This window comes from Salmo salar, chromosome ssa06, assembly GCF_905237065.1.
Source record: "Salmo salar chromosome ssa06, Ssal_v3.1, whole genome shotgun sequence".
Taxonomy (NCBI): Eukaryota; Metazoa; Chordata; class Actinopteri; order Salmoniformes; family Salmonidae; genus Salmo; species Salmo salar.
The window spans coordinates 87254124-87266412 of record NC_059447.1 but is presented as its reverse complement, the minus strand read 5'-3'; the positions used below and the strand labels follow the sequence as shown (position 1 = coordinate 87266412).

Genomic DNA, 12289 nt, shown 5'->3' with positions numbered 1-12289 from the left:
GTCCTACACCAGATACATGGTCCTACCCAAGATGCATGGTCCTACACCATGGTCCTACCCCAGATGCATGGTTCTACCCCAGATACATGGTCCTACCCCAGATGCATGGTCCTACACCATGGTTCTACCCCAGATACATGGTCCTACACCAGATACATGGTCCTACACCAGATACTTGGTCCTACACCATGGTCCTACCCCAGATGCATGGTCCTACACCATGGTCCTACACCATGGTCCTACACCATGGTCCTACACCATGGTCCTACCCCAGATACATGGTCCTACACCATGGTCCTACCCCAGATACATGGTCCTACCCAAGGGGCATGGTCCTACACCAGATACATGGTCCTACACCAGATACTTGGTCCTACACCATGGTCCTACCCCAGATGCATGGTCCTACACCATGGTCCTACCCCAGATACATGGTCCTACCCAAGATGCATGGTCCTACACCATGGTCCTACACCAGATACATGGTCCTACACCATGGTCCTACCCCAGATACATGGTCCTACACCATGGTCCTACACCATGGTCCTACCCCAGATACATGGTCCTACACCAGATACATGGTCCTACCCCAGATACATGGTCCTACCCCAGATGCATGGTCCTACACCATGGTCCTACCCCAGATGCATGGTCCTACACCAGATACATGGTCCTACACCAGATACTTGGTCCTACACCATGGTCCTACCCCAGATACATGGTCCTACGCCATGGTCCTACACCATGGTCCTACACCAGATACACGGTCCTACACCATGATCCTACACCATGGTCCTACACCATGGTCCTACACCATACAACCCTGTATACAACAAGCTCAGCCCTGTTCATTTTTGTCCAATCGCAGTTGATGTCTCTTTGTTTGTGTAAAAGACCCCCTCTGTTAGTTTTGTACAAGATTGCTGCAGTTTGACAGGGTTTTAAATGTTTTCATGATTTATGGTCCCATCTTACCCCATTTTTTTATTTAGAATTTTTTGTACATTTTTTTTTACTGCTGATTAATTTTTATGTCACACCCTTCAACTAGGGTCCGGAGTTGGTTAGGTTAGCCTACCAGATCAGGAAACACTCTGGGCCCCAGGAAAACAGTCCCCCCCCTCATCACTCTGGGACCGCCTCTGAAATAACCACACAATGTTAAAAATGAAGAAAAAAAAACACATCCTTTTTTTATGATCTACTATTGACATTATGCATTTCTTTTGGTGGAGGGGATGGGCTTCCGTATTTATATGTGGCTCAGTGCAGCCGTCAATTTCAGAATTTAACTGTAATTTCAGGTTTCAAATTTCAAGTCTCAAAATAACAAATGTGGAAAATGTCTATACATTTCAGCTGTATCAAAATCATTGCTCTGCTGTTGCCATTTATACTGTAGGAGTGTTGTGCTGAATGAGACAATTCTGTTCACAATGTCCTGTTCTGAGGGGGAAACTGTCCTGTTCTGAGGGGGAAACTGTCCTGTTCTGAGGAGGATAACTGTCCTGTTCTGAGGGGGGTACCTGTCATGTTCTGAGGGGGGTACCTGTCATGTTCTGAGGGGGAAACTGTCCTGTTCTGAGGGGGATAACTGTCCTGTTCTGAGGGGGGGTACCTGTCATGTTCTGAGGGGGAAACTGTCCTGTTCTGAGGGGGGGTAACTGTCCTGTTCTGAGGAGGATAACTGTCCTGCTCTGAGGGGGGATAGCTGTCCTGTTCTGAGGGGGGATAACTGTCCTGTTCTGAGGGGGATAACTGTCCTGTTCTGAGGGGGGTAACTGTCCTGTTCTGAGGGGGATAACTGTCCTGTTCTGAGGGGGGTAACTGTCCTGTTCTGAGGGGGATAACTGTCCTGCTCTGAGGGGGATAACTGTCCTGTTCTGAGGGGGATAACTGTCCTGCTCTGAGGGGGATAACTGTCCTGTTCTGAGGGGGATAACTGTCCTGTTCTGAGGGGTATAACTGTCCTGCTCTGAGGGGTATAACTGTCCTGCTCTGAGGGGGATAACTGTCCTGCTCTGAGGGGGATAACTGTCCTGCTCTGAGGGGGATAACTGTCCTGCTCTGAGGGGGATAACTGTCCTGCTCTGAGGGGGATAACTGTCCTGCTCTGAGGGGGATAACTGTCCTGTTCTGAGGGGTATAACTGTCCTGTTCTGAGGGGGATAACTGTCCTGTTCTGAGGGGGATAACTGTCCTGCTCTGAGGGGGATAACTGTCCTGCTCTGAGGGGGATAACTGTCCTGCTCTGAGGGGGATAACTGTCCTGTTCTGAGGGGTATAACTGTCCTGCTCTGAGGGGGATAACTGTCCTGTTCTGAGGGGGATAACTGTCCTGCTCTGAGGGGGATAACTGTCCTGCTCTGAGGGGGATAACTGTCCTGTTCTGAGGGGGATAACTGTCCTGCTCTGAGGGGGATAACTGTCCTGCTTTGAGGGGGATAACTGTCCTGCTCTGAGGGGGATAACTGTCCTGCTCTGAGGGGGATAACTGTCCTGCTCTGAGGGGGGCCAGTGTCGTGCTTTACCTCCAGATGTAGCGGTAGAGACGTAGCAAGTTCACATTATTAAAAAGGTATAGTCGAGGGCATTCTCACGAGACCTCTAGAGAATCTGTCGTAGTGTGAAAATGATTTTTTAGAATTCGGGAAAGAGGGAGGGTTCCTATTGTGAATGTTCCTGTTCTTGTCTCTCCACAGGGCCGAGGATCCAGCCGCAGGAGGGCAGAGGCTGTGTCCAACGACGACGTGGATAAACCTTACGTCTGTGACAGTAAGACAGCAGCAAACTCCCAGACGTCTCCTATATTTCTGTACAAGTAACACAGTTAAAAACGTTGTTACGTTAATAACATTAATAACACATGACCTGAGAAGCTCATCTGAATATTCATATGTAGACACAGTTTGAGTACATTTTTTTGTTTGTTTTATTTGTTAGGTCTCAATATTCTATATATATTTGTACTTATCTAAAGGTGAAGGTGTGTCTGTATCTGGACATTACCAGCTGCCTGAGATAGTTTAAGATCAATAACCTTATTTTGCTTTCATTGGGATGAGAGCAACTCTCTTCTCTCCCTCTAGAATGGAGATAGCCGAGTATGTGGATAGTCCAGCTAGCATGTCGGACGTTAGCATAGCATGCTACTTCTACTTAAAGGAAAACATCAGAGAAATGGGTGCTCATGTCATTAGATATTATAGCCCCTTTGAATGAAACTCACTCTCATTTTTTTTCTTTTTCTTTCTTTTCTTTTTCTTTCATTTTTCTTTTTCTCTCATTTGCTTTTATGTCTCCTCTGTTCCTTCCAGACAGATACAAACAAAAGCATAACTCAAAAACTGCTGACTCAGGTATATGGACTTGTCGCTATTTTTTCTCTGTCTGGCTTCTCTGATGACAAGATCAGGGGCTACTGGGGCTGCTGGGGCTACTGGGGCTGCTACTGGGGCTGCTACTGGTGCTGCTACTGGGGCTGGGGCTGCTACTGGGGCTGATACTGGGGCTGATACTGGGGCTGCTACTGGGGATGCTACTGGGGATGCTACTGGGGCTGCTACTGGGGCTGCTACTGGGGCTGCTACTGGGACTGCTACTGGTGCTGCTGGGGCTGCTGCTGGGGCTGCTACTGGGGCTGCTACTGGGGCTGCTACTGGTGCTGCTACTGGGGCTGCTGCTGGGGCTGCTGCTGGGGCTGCTACTGGGGCTGCTACTGGGGCTGATACTGGGGCTGCTACTGGGGCTGCTACTGGGGCTGCTGGGGATGCTGCTACTGGGGCTGCTACTGGTGCTGCTACTGGGGCTACTGGGGATGCTACTGGGGATGCTACTGGGGATGCTACTGGGGCTACTGGGGATGCTACTGGGGCTGCTGCTGGTGCTGCTACTGGTGCTGCTACTGGGGATGCTACTGGGGCTGCTACTGGGGATGCTACTGGGGCTGCTACTGGGGCTACTGGGGATGCTACTGGGGCTGCTGCTGGTGCTGCTACTGGTGCTGCTACTGGGGATGCTACTGGGGCTGCTACTGGGGCTGCTACTGGGGGCGGCTGCTACTGGGGCTGCTACTGGGGGCTGCTGCTACTGGGGCTGGGGCTGCTACTGGGGCTGCTACTGGGGCTGCTACTGGGGCTACTGGGGATGCTACTGGGGCTGCTACTGGGGATGCTACTGGGGCTGCTGCTACTGGGGCTGGGGCTGCTACTGGGGATGCTACTGGGGCTGGGGCTGCTACTGGGGCTACTGCTGGGGCTGCTACTGGGGCTGCTGCTGATGCTGCTACTGGGGCTGCTACTGGGGCTGCTGCTACTGGGGCTGCTGCTGCTACTGGGGATGCTGCTGGGGCTGGGGATGCTACTGGGGCTGCTGCTGGTGCTGCTACTGGGGCTGGGGCTGCTACTTATGCTGCTGCTGGGGCTGCTGCTGCTACTGGTGCTGGGGCTGCTACTGATGCTGCTGCTGGGGCTGCTGCTGCTACTGGTGCTGGGGCTGCTACTGGGGCTGCTACTGGGGCTGCTGCTGATGCTGCTACTGGGGCTGCTACTGGGGCTGCTGCTGATGCTGCTACTGGGGCTGCTACTGGGGCTGCTGCTGATGCTGCTACTGGGGCTGCTACTGGGGCTGCTACTGGGGCTGCTACTGGGGCTGGGGCTGCTACTGGGGCTACTGATGCTGCTACTGGGGATGCTGCTGGGGCTGCTACTGGGGCTGGGGCTGCTACTGGGGCTGCTACTGGGGCTGCTACTGGGGCTGCTGCTGATGCTGCTACTGGGGCTGCTACTGGGGCTGCTGCTGATGCTGCTACTGGGGCTGCTACTGGGGCTGGGTTGAGCTAGCCTGGGTCGTGTTCAGATGGGTACAACGTTACAGGACATCCAGATAGAAATATATTTAGTAGAACAGACATGAATCTAAGTCATATTGAATTGGGAATAATGTCAGCTCTATAAAGTCGATTTCTATGTTGCACCGTCCTGAATGCGACCCTGCTTGGCTTTTTGTTTTTCTATCTACTTTGACTAACAATAGGATTGGCTAAAGCATGAAGGCGTCTGGCTTCCATGCTACGTTTGAGCTAACCAATATTTATCGCTATTGTGCTTTGTATTTGCATAAGCATTGATTCTTAATTCCCAAGACCAAAGCAAGCTTGCATGGCACTAACATAACTCTACAGTATCTGCTGGTTTGTTATCAAGTTGCTGGGGAAGAATGATCTTTGAGCATCAGCTGAGCAAATGCATGTTTCTGTAGCGTTGTAACAATGCTGTCAGTGCGGGTTTCTGGGTATCGCAGACAACCTAACCTGCTGTCACTGCAATGTTACCAAACAAACCTAACCTGTGCTAAATAACAACATTCTCAACAGAGGGTTTTTAGTGCATCCACATCGTTTCTTTTACGATGGCTACAGGATGTGTTGGAGAACTACAGCTGTGTCTCTTCCCAGGGAGGACATTCATAGAGACTTTATTAATATAAGTGATCATAGGCTACTATCCTAGCAGGAATGTGCTGGTAAACGGTTGGTCCTTTGCCTTGAGAGCTGGGGCGTGTTCAGTAGTGCACACAGTAGCAAAACGTTTTGGAACAGAAACAGTGAATTTGTTATTGGACTCGGTCAGTTAGAACCTCAGCTTTTCTCTCTGGTTCAAAACATTTTCTCATGTTTCTGTGGTTCTAATGCATTCTAATGCTTCTGTGTTCTGTGATTCTAATATATTCTAATGCTTCTGTGTTCTGTGGTTCTAATGTATTCTAATGCTTCTGTGTTCTGTGGTTCTAATATATTCTAATGCTTCTGTGTTCTGTGGTTCTAATGCATTCTAATGCTTCTGTGTTCTGTGGTTGTAATGTATTCTAATGCTTCTGTGTCCTGTGGTTCTAATGTATTCTAATGCTTCTGTGTTCTGTGGTTCTAATGTATTCTAATGCTTCTGTGTTCTGTGGTTCTACAGTCTGTGGGAAGCGCTATAAGAACCGTCCAGGTCTGAGCTACCACTACGCACACACACACCTGGCGGAGGAGGAGGGGGAGGAGAGGGAGGAGAGGGAGGAGAGGGAGGAAGAGATACCACCGTCCTCGCCACCACACCGACCAGACCCGGACAACCACAAACGTAATAGAGGACTGTGTGATCTGGGTTTTAAACTAATAGTAATACAGGGTTATAAAAGTTGCTGATGAAACCATTAGTAGTCTTATAACAGCTCTTACAGCTTACTGTATGTGTGTTGCTAGTCCTCTGTGGACTAAACTGAACAACACAGTCAGGATCACAATAGAACTGCATTATGGGTAATGATTAACTCTGCAGCTTTTGGGATGCCGCCTCAAATAGCATCTTTAGGACTTCTCCTCTAGCGTCTCCTCTCGATTTATGTTCTTGCCAACTCCATTAATGTCATTGTCAAGTCAATGAGAAGAAACAGACTGGCGACCAGGCGCCTTCTTCTCTCACACCTGTCTTCCCCCTCCACAGCTCAGAGGGCTGCAGACGGCTCCATCATTCCTAACGACTACTGTGACTTCTGTCTGGGAGACTCTGACTCTAACAGGAAGACTGGCCAGGCTGAGGAGCTGGTGTCCTGCTCTGACTGCGGCCGCTCCGGTGAGTACACTGTACTACAGACTGCACTATAGACTGCACTATAGACTGCACTATAGACTGCACTACACACTGCACTAAGACTGCACTACAGACTGCACTACAGACTGTACTACAGACTGCACTATAGACTGCACTACACACTGCACTAAGACTGCACTACAGACTGCACTACAGACTGTACTACAGACTGCACTATAGACTGCACTACAGACTGCACTACAGACTGTACTACAGACTGCACTATAGACTGCACTACAGACTGCACTACAGACTGCACTACAGACTGCACTATAGACTGCACTACAGACTGCACTACACTACAGACTGCACTACAGACTGCACTACAGACTGCACTACACACTGCACTAAGACTGCACTACAGACTGCACTAAGACTGCACTACATACTACACTAAGACTGCACTACAGACTGCACTACAGACTGCACTATAGACTGCACTACAGACTGCACTAAGACTGCACTACAGACTGCACTAAGACTGCACTACAGACTGCACTAAGACTGCACTACAGACTGCACTACAGACTGCACTACAGACAGCACTACAGACTGCACTATAGACTGCACTACAGACTGCACTACAGACTGCACTACAGACTGCACTACAGACTGCACTAAGACTGCGCTACAGACTGCGCTACAGACTGCGCTATAGACTGCGCTATAGACTGCGCTACAGACTGCGCTACAGACTGCGCTACAGACTGCGCTACAGACTGCACTATAGACTGCACTACAGACTGCGCTACAGACTGCACTATAGACCCAAATATAAACTGGTCCTACACCTCTTGGCCATGCTACTGTTACCTCTGGACTGTTAGGGTGTGGAGGAGGGGTGTTCCGGACTCTTGAGTCGCTCCATTGGCCAGAGAGGATGGTTAGCCGAGAGGTAAGAACCAATCGGCATGTTCAGTGTCCCTGTGGCTATAGAGACCATTGAAACCGGCTGATGTAGGAACCGATGTAAAGAAGATGATTGGATGAATGTGTCAGTTATTGGTCCACCAGGATGGGAGACTCTACCTATCCAAATAGCTAGACAATCACACGTTCACTCCGGTTCTCGGGCCCAAGATGGGCTAGAAAATGATCGATTAGACATAAAACTATCAACAACGCAGTCATTTCCCATTCAATTCAATCCCCCTTCCGTTAATGCATAATAACAAAGAGAGAGAGAGAGAGAGAGAGAGCGGGAGAGAGAGAGAGCGGGAGAGAGAGAGAGGGAGAGAGATAGAGAGAGAGGGGGGAGAGAGCGGGAGAGAGAGAGAGAGAGAGCGGGAGAGAGAGAGAGAGAGAGAGCGGGAGAGAGAGAGAGGGAGAGAGATAGAGAGAGAGGGGGGAGAGAGCGGGAGAGAGAGAGAGAGAGCGGGAGAGAGAGGGGAGAGAGAGAGAGGGGGAGAGAGCAGAGAGAGAGAGAGAGAGAGAGAGAGAGAGAGAGAGAGAGAGAGAGAGAGAGAGAGAAGAGAGCGGGAGAGAGAGAGGGGGAGAGGAGAGAGCGAGAGAGAGAGAGAGAGAGAGAGAGAGAGAGAGAGAGAGAGAGAGAGAGAGAGAGAGAGAGAGAGAGAGAGAGAGAGGGCAAGGCAGCACTGTGTGTTTGGCAGCGGGCCCAGTCCCGTGATTCTCTGCCAGGACTGTCTGGTTTCAGAGAGATGAGATGAGTGTTTAGGTTTTAGTTTATGGCTCATTGACATCCCATTGACATCCCATTGACACTGATGAGAACTATGAATGGGTAACGTTTTTTATTGTTACTGACAACACCACAATGGAAAATGTAGGACAGTCACAAGTCTGCTGTATCTATGTCAGCAGAAAGCAGGTAATATCTATAAAGGCTACAGTTAACCATGATCCTTTTTTACTGTAGTGTGACTTTAGCTACACCTTGTCATGACTTATGAATGACCTACCTATCTCTGAGGAGACAGACAGCAACTGGATACCTGTTTTATTCATTTAACATCTATCAACACTATCTAGCTTATTCACTGTTATTGAAGTTTATAAAAAACAATCGCAGATGTTGTCTTTCTGTGTTGAGTTGCGATGTAAATGAGGCATTCTCCCTCCTTCACTTCCCAGGCCACCCAACCTGTCTGCAGTTCACAGACAACATGATGACGGCGGTGAAGACCTACCAGTGGCAGTGCATTGAGTGCAAGTCCTGCAGCCTCTGTGGCACCTCCGAGAACGACGTAAGTGCTTTGAATAACTGTTTCTAGACCTTGGCCTGTATTCAAAAAGTGCCTACTCTGAAACTCTTTCATCTGGGCCCAGAAGATTCCTTTAGACTGAAGACTCTTGTTATCTCCTACAACTACCTAGCCTTTAGGCTTTCGCTCAGTGGGCTACCATTGTCTTGAAAGGCATTTCTGTAAATTCACAGTAGAAGGGATTTAACATTGTGTCAGTTGTATTGTGTCAGTGATGTGGCGTTGTGTCAGTTACCACGTTGTCTTAGTTACCACGTTGTGTCAGTTACCACGTTGTCTCAGTTACCATGTTGTCTTAGTTACCACGTTGTGTCAGTTACCACGTTGTCTCAGTTACCATGTTGTCTTAGTTACCACGTTGTCTCAGTTACCGCGTTGTGTCAGTTACCACGTTGTCTCAGTTACCACGTTGTGTCAGTTACCACGTTGTCTTAGTTACCACGTTGTCTCAGTTACCATGTTGTCTTAGTTACCACGTTGTCTCAGTTACCATGTTGTCTTAGTTACCACGTTGTGTCAGTTACCATGTTGTCTTAGCTACCACGTTGTCTCAGTTACCACGTTGTGTCAGTTACCACGTTGTCTTAGTTACCACGTTGTGTCAGTTACCACGTTGTCTCAGTTACCACGTTGTGTCAGTTACCATGTTGTCTTAGTTACCACGTTGTCTTAGTTAGCACGTTGTCTCAGTTACCACGTTGTCTTAGTTACCACGTTGTCTCAGTTACCACATTGTGTCAGTTACCATGTTGTCTTAGTTACCACGTTGTGTCAGTTACCACGTTGTCTTAGTTACCACGTTGTCTCAGTTACCACGTTGTCTCAGTTACCATGTTGTCTTAGTTACCACGTTGTGTCAGTTACCACGTTGTCTCAGTTACCACGTTGTCTCAGTTACCGCGTTGTGTCAGTTACCACGTTGTCTTAGTTACCACGTTGTCTTAGTTACCACGTTGTGTCAGTTACCACGTTGTCTTAGTTACCACGTTGTCTTAGTTACCACGTTGTCTTAGTTACCACGTTGTCTCAGTTACCATGTTGTCTTAGTTACCACGTTGTCTTAGTTACCACGTTGTCTTAGTTACCACGTTGTCTCAGTTACCACGTTGTCTTAGTTACCACGTTGTCTTAGTTACCACGTTGTCTCAGTTATCACGATGTCTCAGTTACCACGTTGTGTCAGTTACCACGTTGTCTTAGTTACCACGTTGTCTCAGTTACCACGTTGTCTTAGTTACCACTGCTACTACTGTCTTGAGAGGTGAGTTAACATTGTGTGGTTGTCTGTGTCTGTAGGACCAGCTGTTGTTCTGTGACGACTGTGATAGAGGATACCACATGTACTGTCTGAAGCCCCCCATGACCCAACCTCCTGAGGGTAAGACCACTGTGTTATACTGTATATATTATAGACCACTGTGTTATACTGTATATATTATAGACCACTGTGTTATACTGTATATATTATAGACCACTGTGTTATACTGTACATATTATAGACCACTGTGTTATACTGTATGTATTATAGACCACTGTGTTATACTGTATATATTATAGACCACTGTGTTATACTGTGTATATTATAGACCACTGTGTTATACTGTATATATTATAGACTACTGTGTATATTATAGACCACTGTGTTATACTGTATATATTATAGACCACTGTGTTATACTGTATATATTATAGACCACTGTGTTATACTGTGTAATATATAAATAATAGACACCCTCCTAGGATAAGGGCATGTATGATAACTCAGCACTACTTACTACACAAAGCTCTTAAAGCTTCCAATTGGCGCTGTTTCCTCTGCTGAGGATTCCACCTTTAACCTCTACGGTCTAGATATTACAGAGTTACATAGAGTTACTGACCAAGCCTCCTGAAGGTAAGACCACTGAATGTTATAGTTTACATTATAAAGACCTGAAGGTAAGGCCGTACCACAGACCACACATGGCGGCTCAGTGATAATCTCTCTTGACGTGTGTACTGTGAGACTTTGAGTGTGGCTTGTGAAACAGAGAGATCCTGAACAATGTTTTTAAACTTCAGACATTACACAGAGGTACAGCACATCACTTAGAGCTCTGAAAATAACACAGTCCCCAACAACAAGATCACCCCTCTCTCTCTCTTCCTCTCTTTCTCTCTCTCTCTCTCTCTCTCTCTCTCTCTCTCTCTCTCTCTCTCTCTCTCTCTCTCTCTCTCTCTCTCTCTCTCTCTCTCTCTCTCTCTCTCTCTCTCTCTCTCTCTCTCTCTCTCTCTCTCTCTCTCTCTCTCTCTCTCTCTCCCCCTCTCTCTCTCTTTAGGGAGCTGGAGCTGTCACCTGTGTTTGGATCTGTTGAAGGACAAGGCCTCAGCCTATGAAGAGCCATAGCGTCACACACACACACACACACACACACACACACACACACACACACACACACACACACACACACACACACACACACACAATGGATTTACAGGCTCAGGGTGCATATTCAGTCTCATCTCGTTCAGTTTCTCAGTTTCTATCTAAGTACTCTCCTCTACCTCTGAAGTCGAAACAATGTCATGATGTGGGTTATAAAAACCACAAAGAAAATCGGCAAATAGTAATCTTTGCTACGTAGCGTTTGACACTACGCTGTTCTACCATGTAGTCTCTTCTGACTGTTAGCTCGCTAGAGATGTTTGTGCTGAGGTCAAAAATACATTATGTACCGGAAACAAGGAGAATTTATGTCTGTTTGTTTACATTTCAGTTTCCAGTCCTCTCCTTGTTAAGATTTCACAGTGACGTTCTTTCATATTGCACCAAGACATGTTGCATATTTGAAATAGCGTTACTCACAGGACTTATCGAGCATCCTTTTGTTTTTTGTGGGGTCATTGCAGCCATTATTTAATTTCAGTTGGATCTTAGCCAGGTTTGTGGTTACTAGGATACTAAACGTACCTCATGACAACGATCTAAATCGTTATTAATTTAAAACTGGTCTTATTTATACATTTCTGGTTATTGTGACTGTTGGATGGATGCTTTGTTTGTAAAAAAAGAAGCAACACAATATGGTGGCAATCCTGCTCCAGTCCCAAGTTCTGGTATCTAGATCATGTTGCGCTCTCTGTTAATGTGTTACCATGCAAGAGGGTTTACATGTTGTTCAATCAGATTTTGTAAATCGATGTAGGAAACTGGTAAAGGGCTTTATACATAGACCATAGAGAGAAACATACAGCATTCACACCCCTGGACTTTCCCCAATTAATTTAATTGTATTTTTTTTTGTGTCAACGATCTACACAAATTACTCTCTAATTTAAAAGTGGAAGAAAAACTCAAACATTTGTCAACAAAAAAAGAGAAGGAAATACAGAAATTTCGAATTTACATAAGTATTCAACCCCCCCCCCCCTCCCCTCAGGTCAATACATGTT

The 12289-nt window shown here is 47.3% G+C and overlaps 1 protein-coding gene across 4 annotated transcripts in view; it reads left to right on the top strand.

Moving 5' to 3' along the window:
* The window catches only part of dpf3 (double PHD fingers 3), a 51808-nt gene extending 39519 nt beyond the window's left edge, over nucleotides 1-12289 (top strand). The window contains exons 6-12 of one of the 4 annotated variants that reach the window (XM_045721126.1): nucleotides 2703-2775; nucleotides 3318-3359; nucleotides 5964-6125; nucleotides 6489-6617; nucleotides 8727-8839; nucleotides 10154-10235; nucleotides 11176-12288. In XM_045721126.1, coding sequence (XP_045577082.1) covers nucleotides 2703-2775; nucleotides 3318-3359; nucleotides 5964-6125; nucleotides 6489-6617; nucleotides 8727-8839; nucleotides 10154-10235; nucleotides 11176-11243 — 669 coding nt within the window. In that variant the 3' untranslated portion in view covers nucleotides 11244-12288. Of the gene's footprint in view, nucleotides 1-2702; nucleotides 2776-3317; nucleotides 3360-5963; nucleotides 6126-6488; nucleotides 6618-8726; nucleotides 8840-10153; nucleotides 10379-11175 lie in introns of those variants that run through there. The other 3 variants (XM_045721128.1, XM_045721125.1, XM_045721127.1) reach the window with 3 other exon arrangements.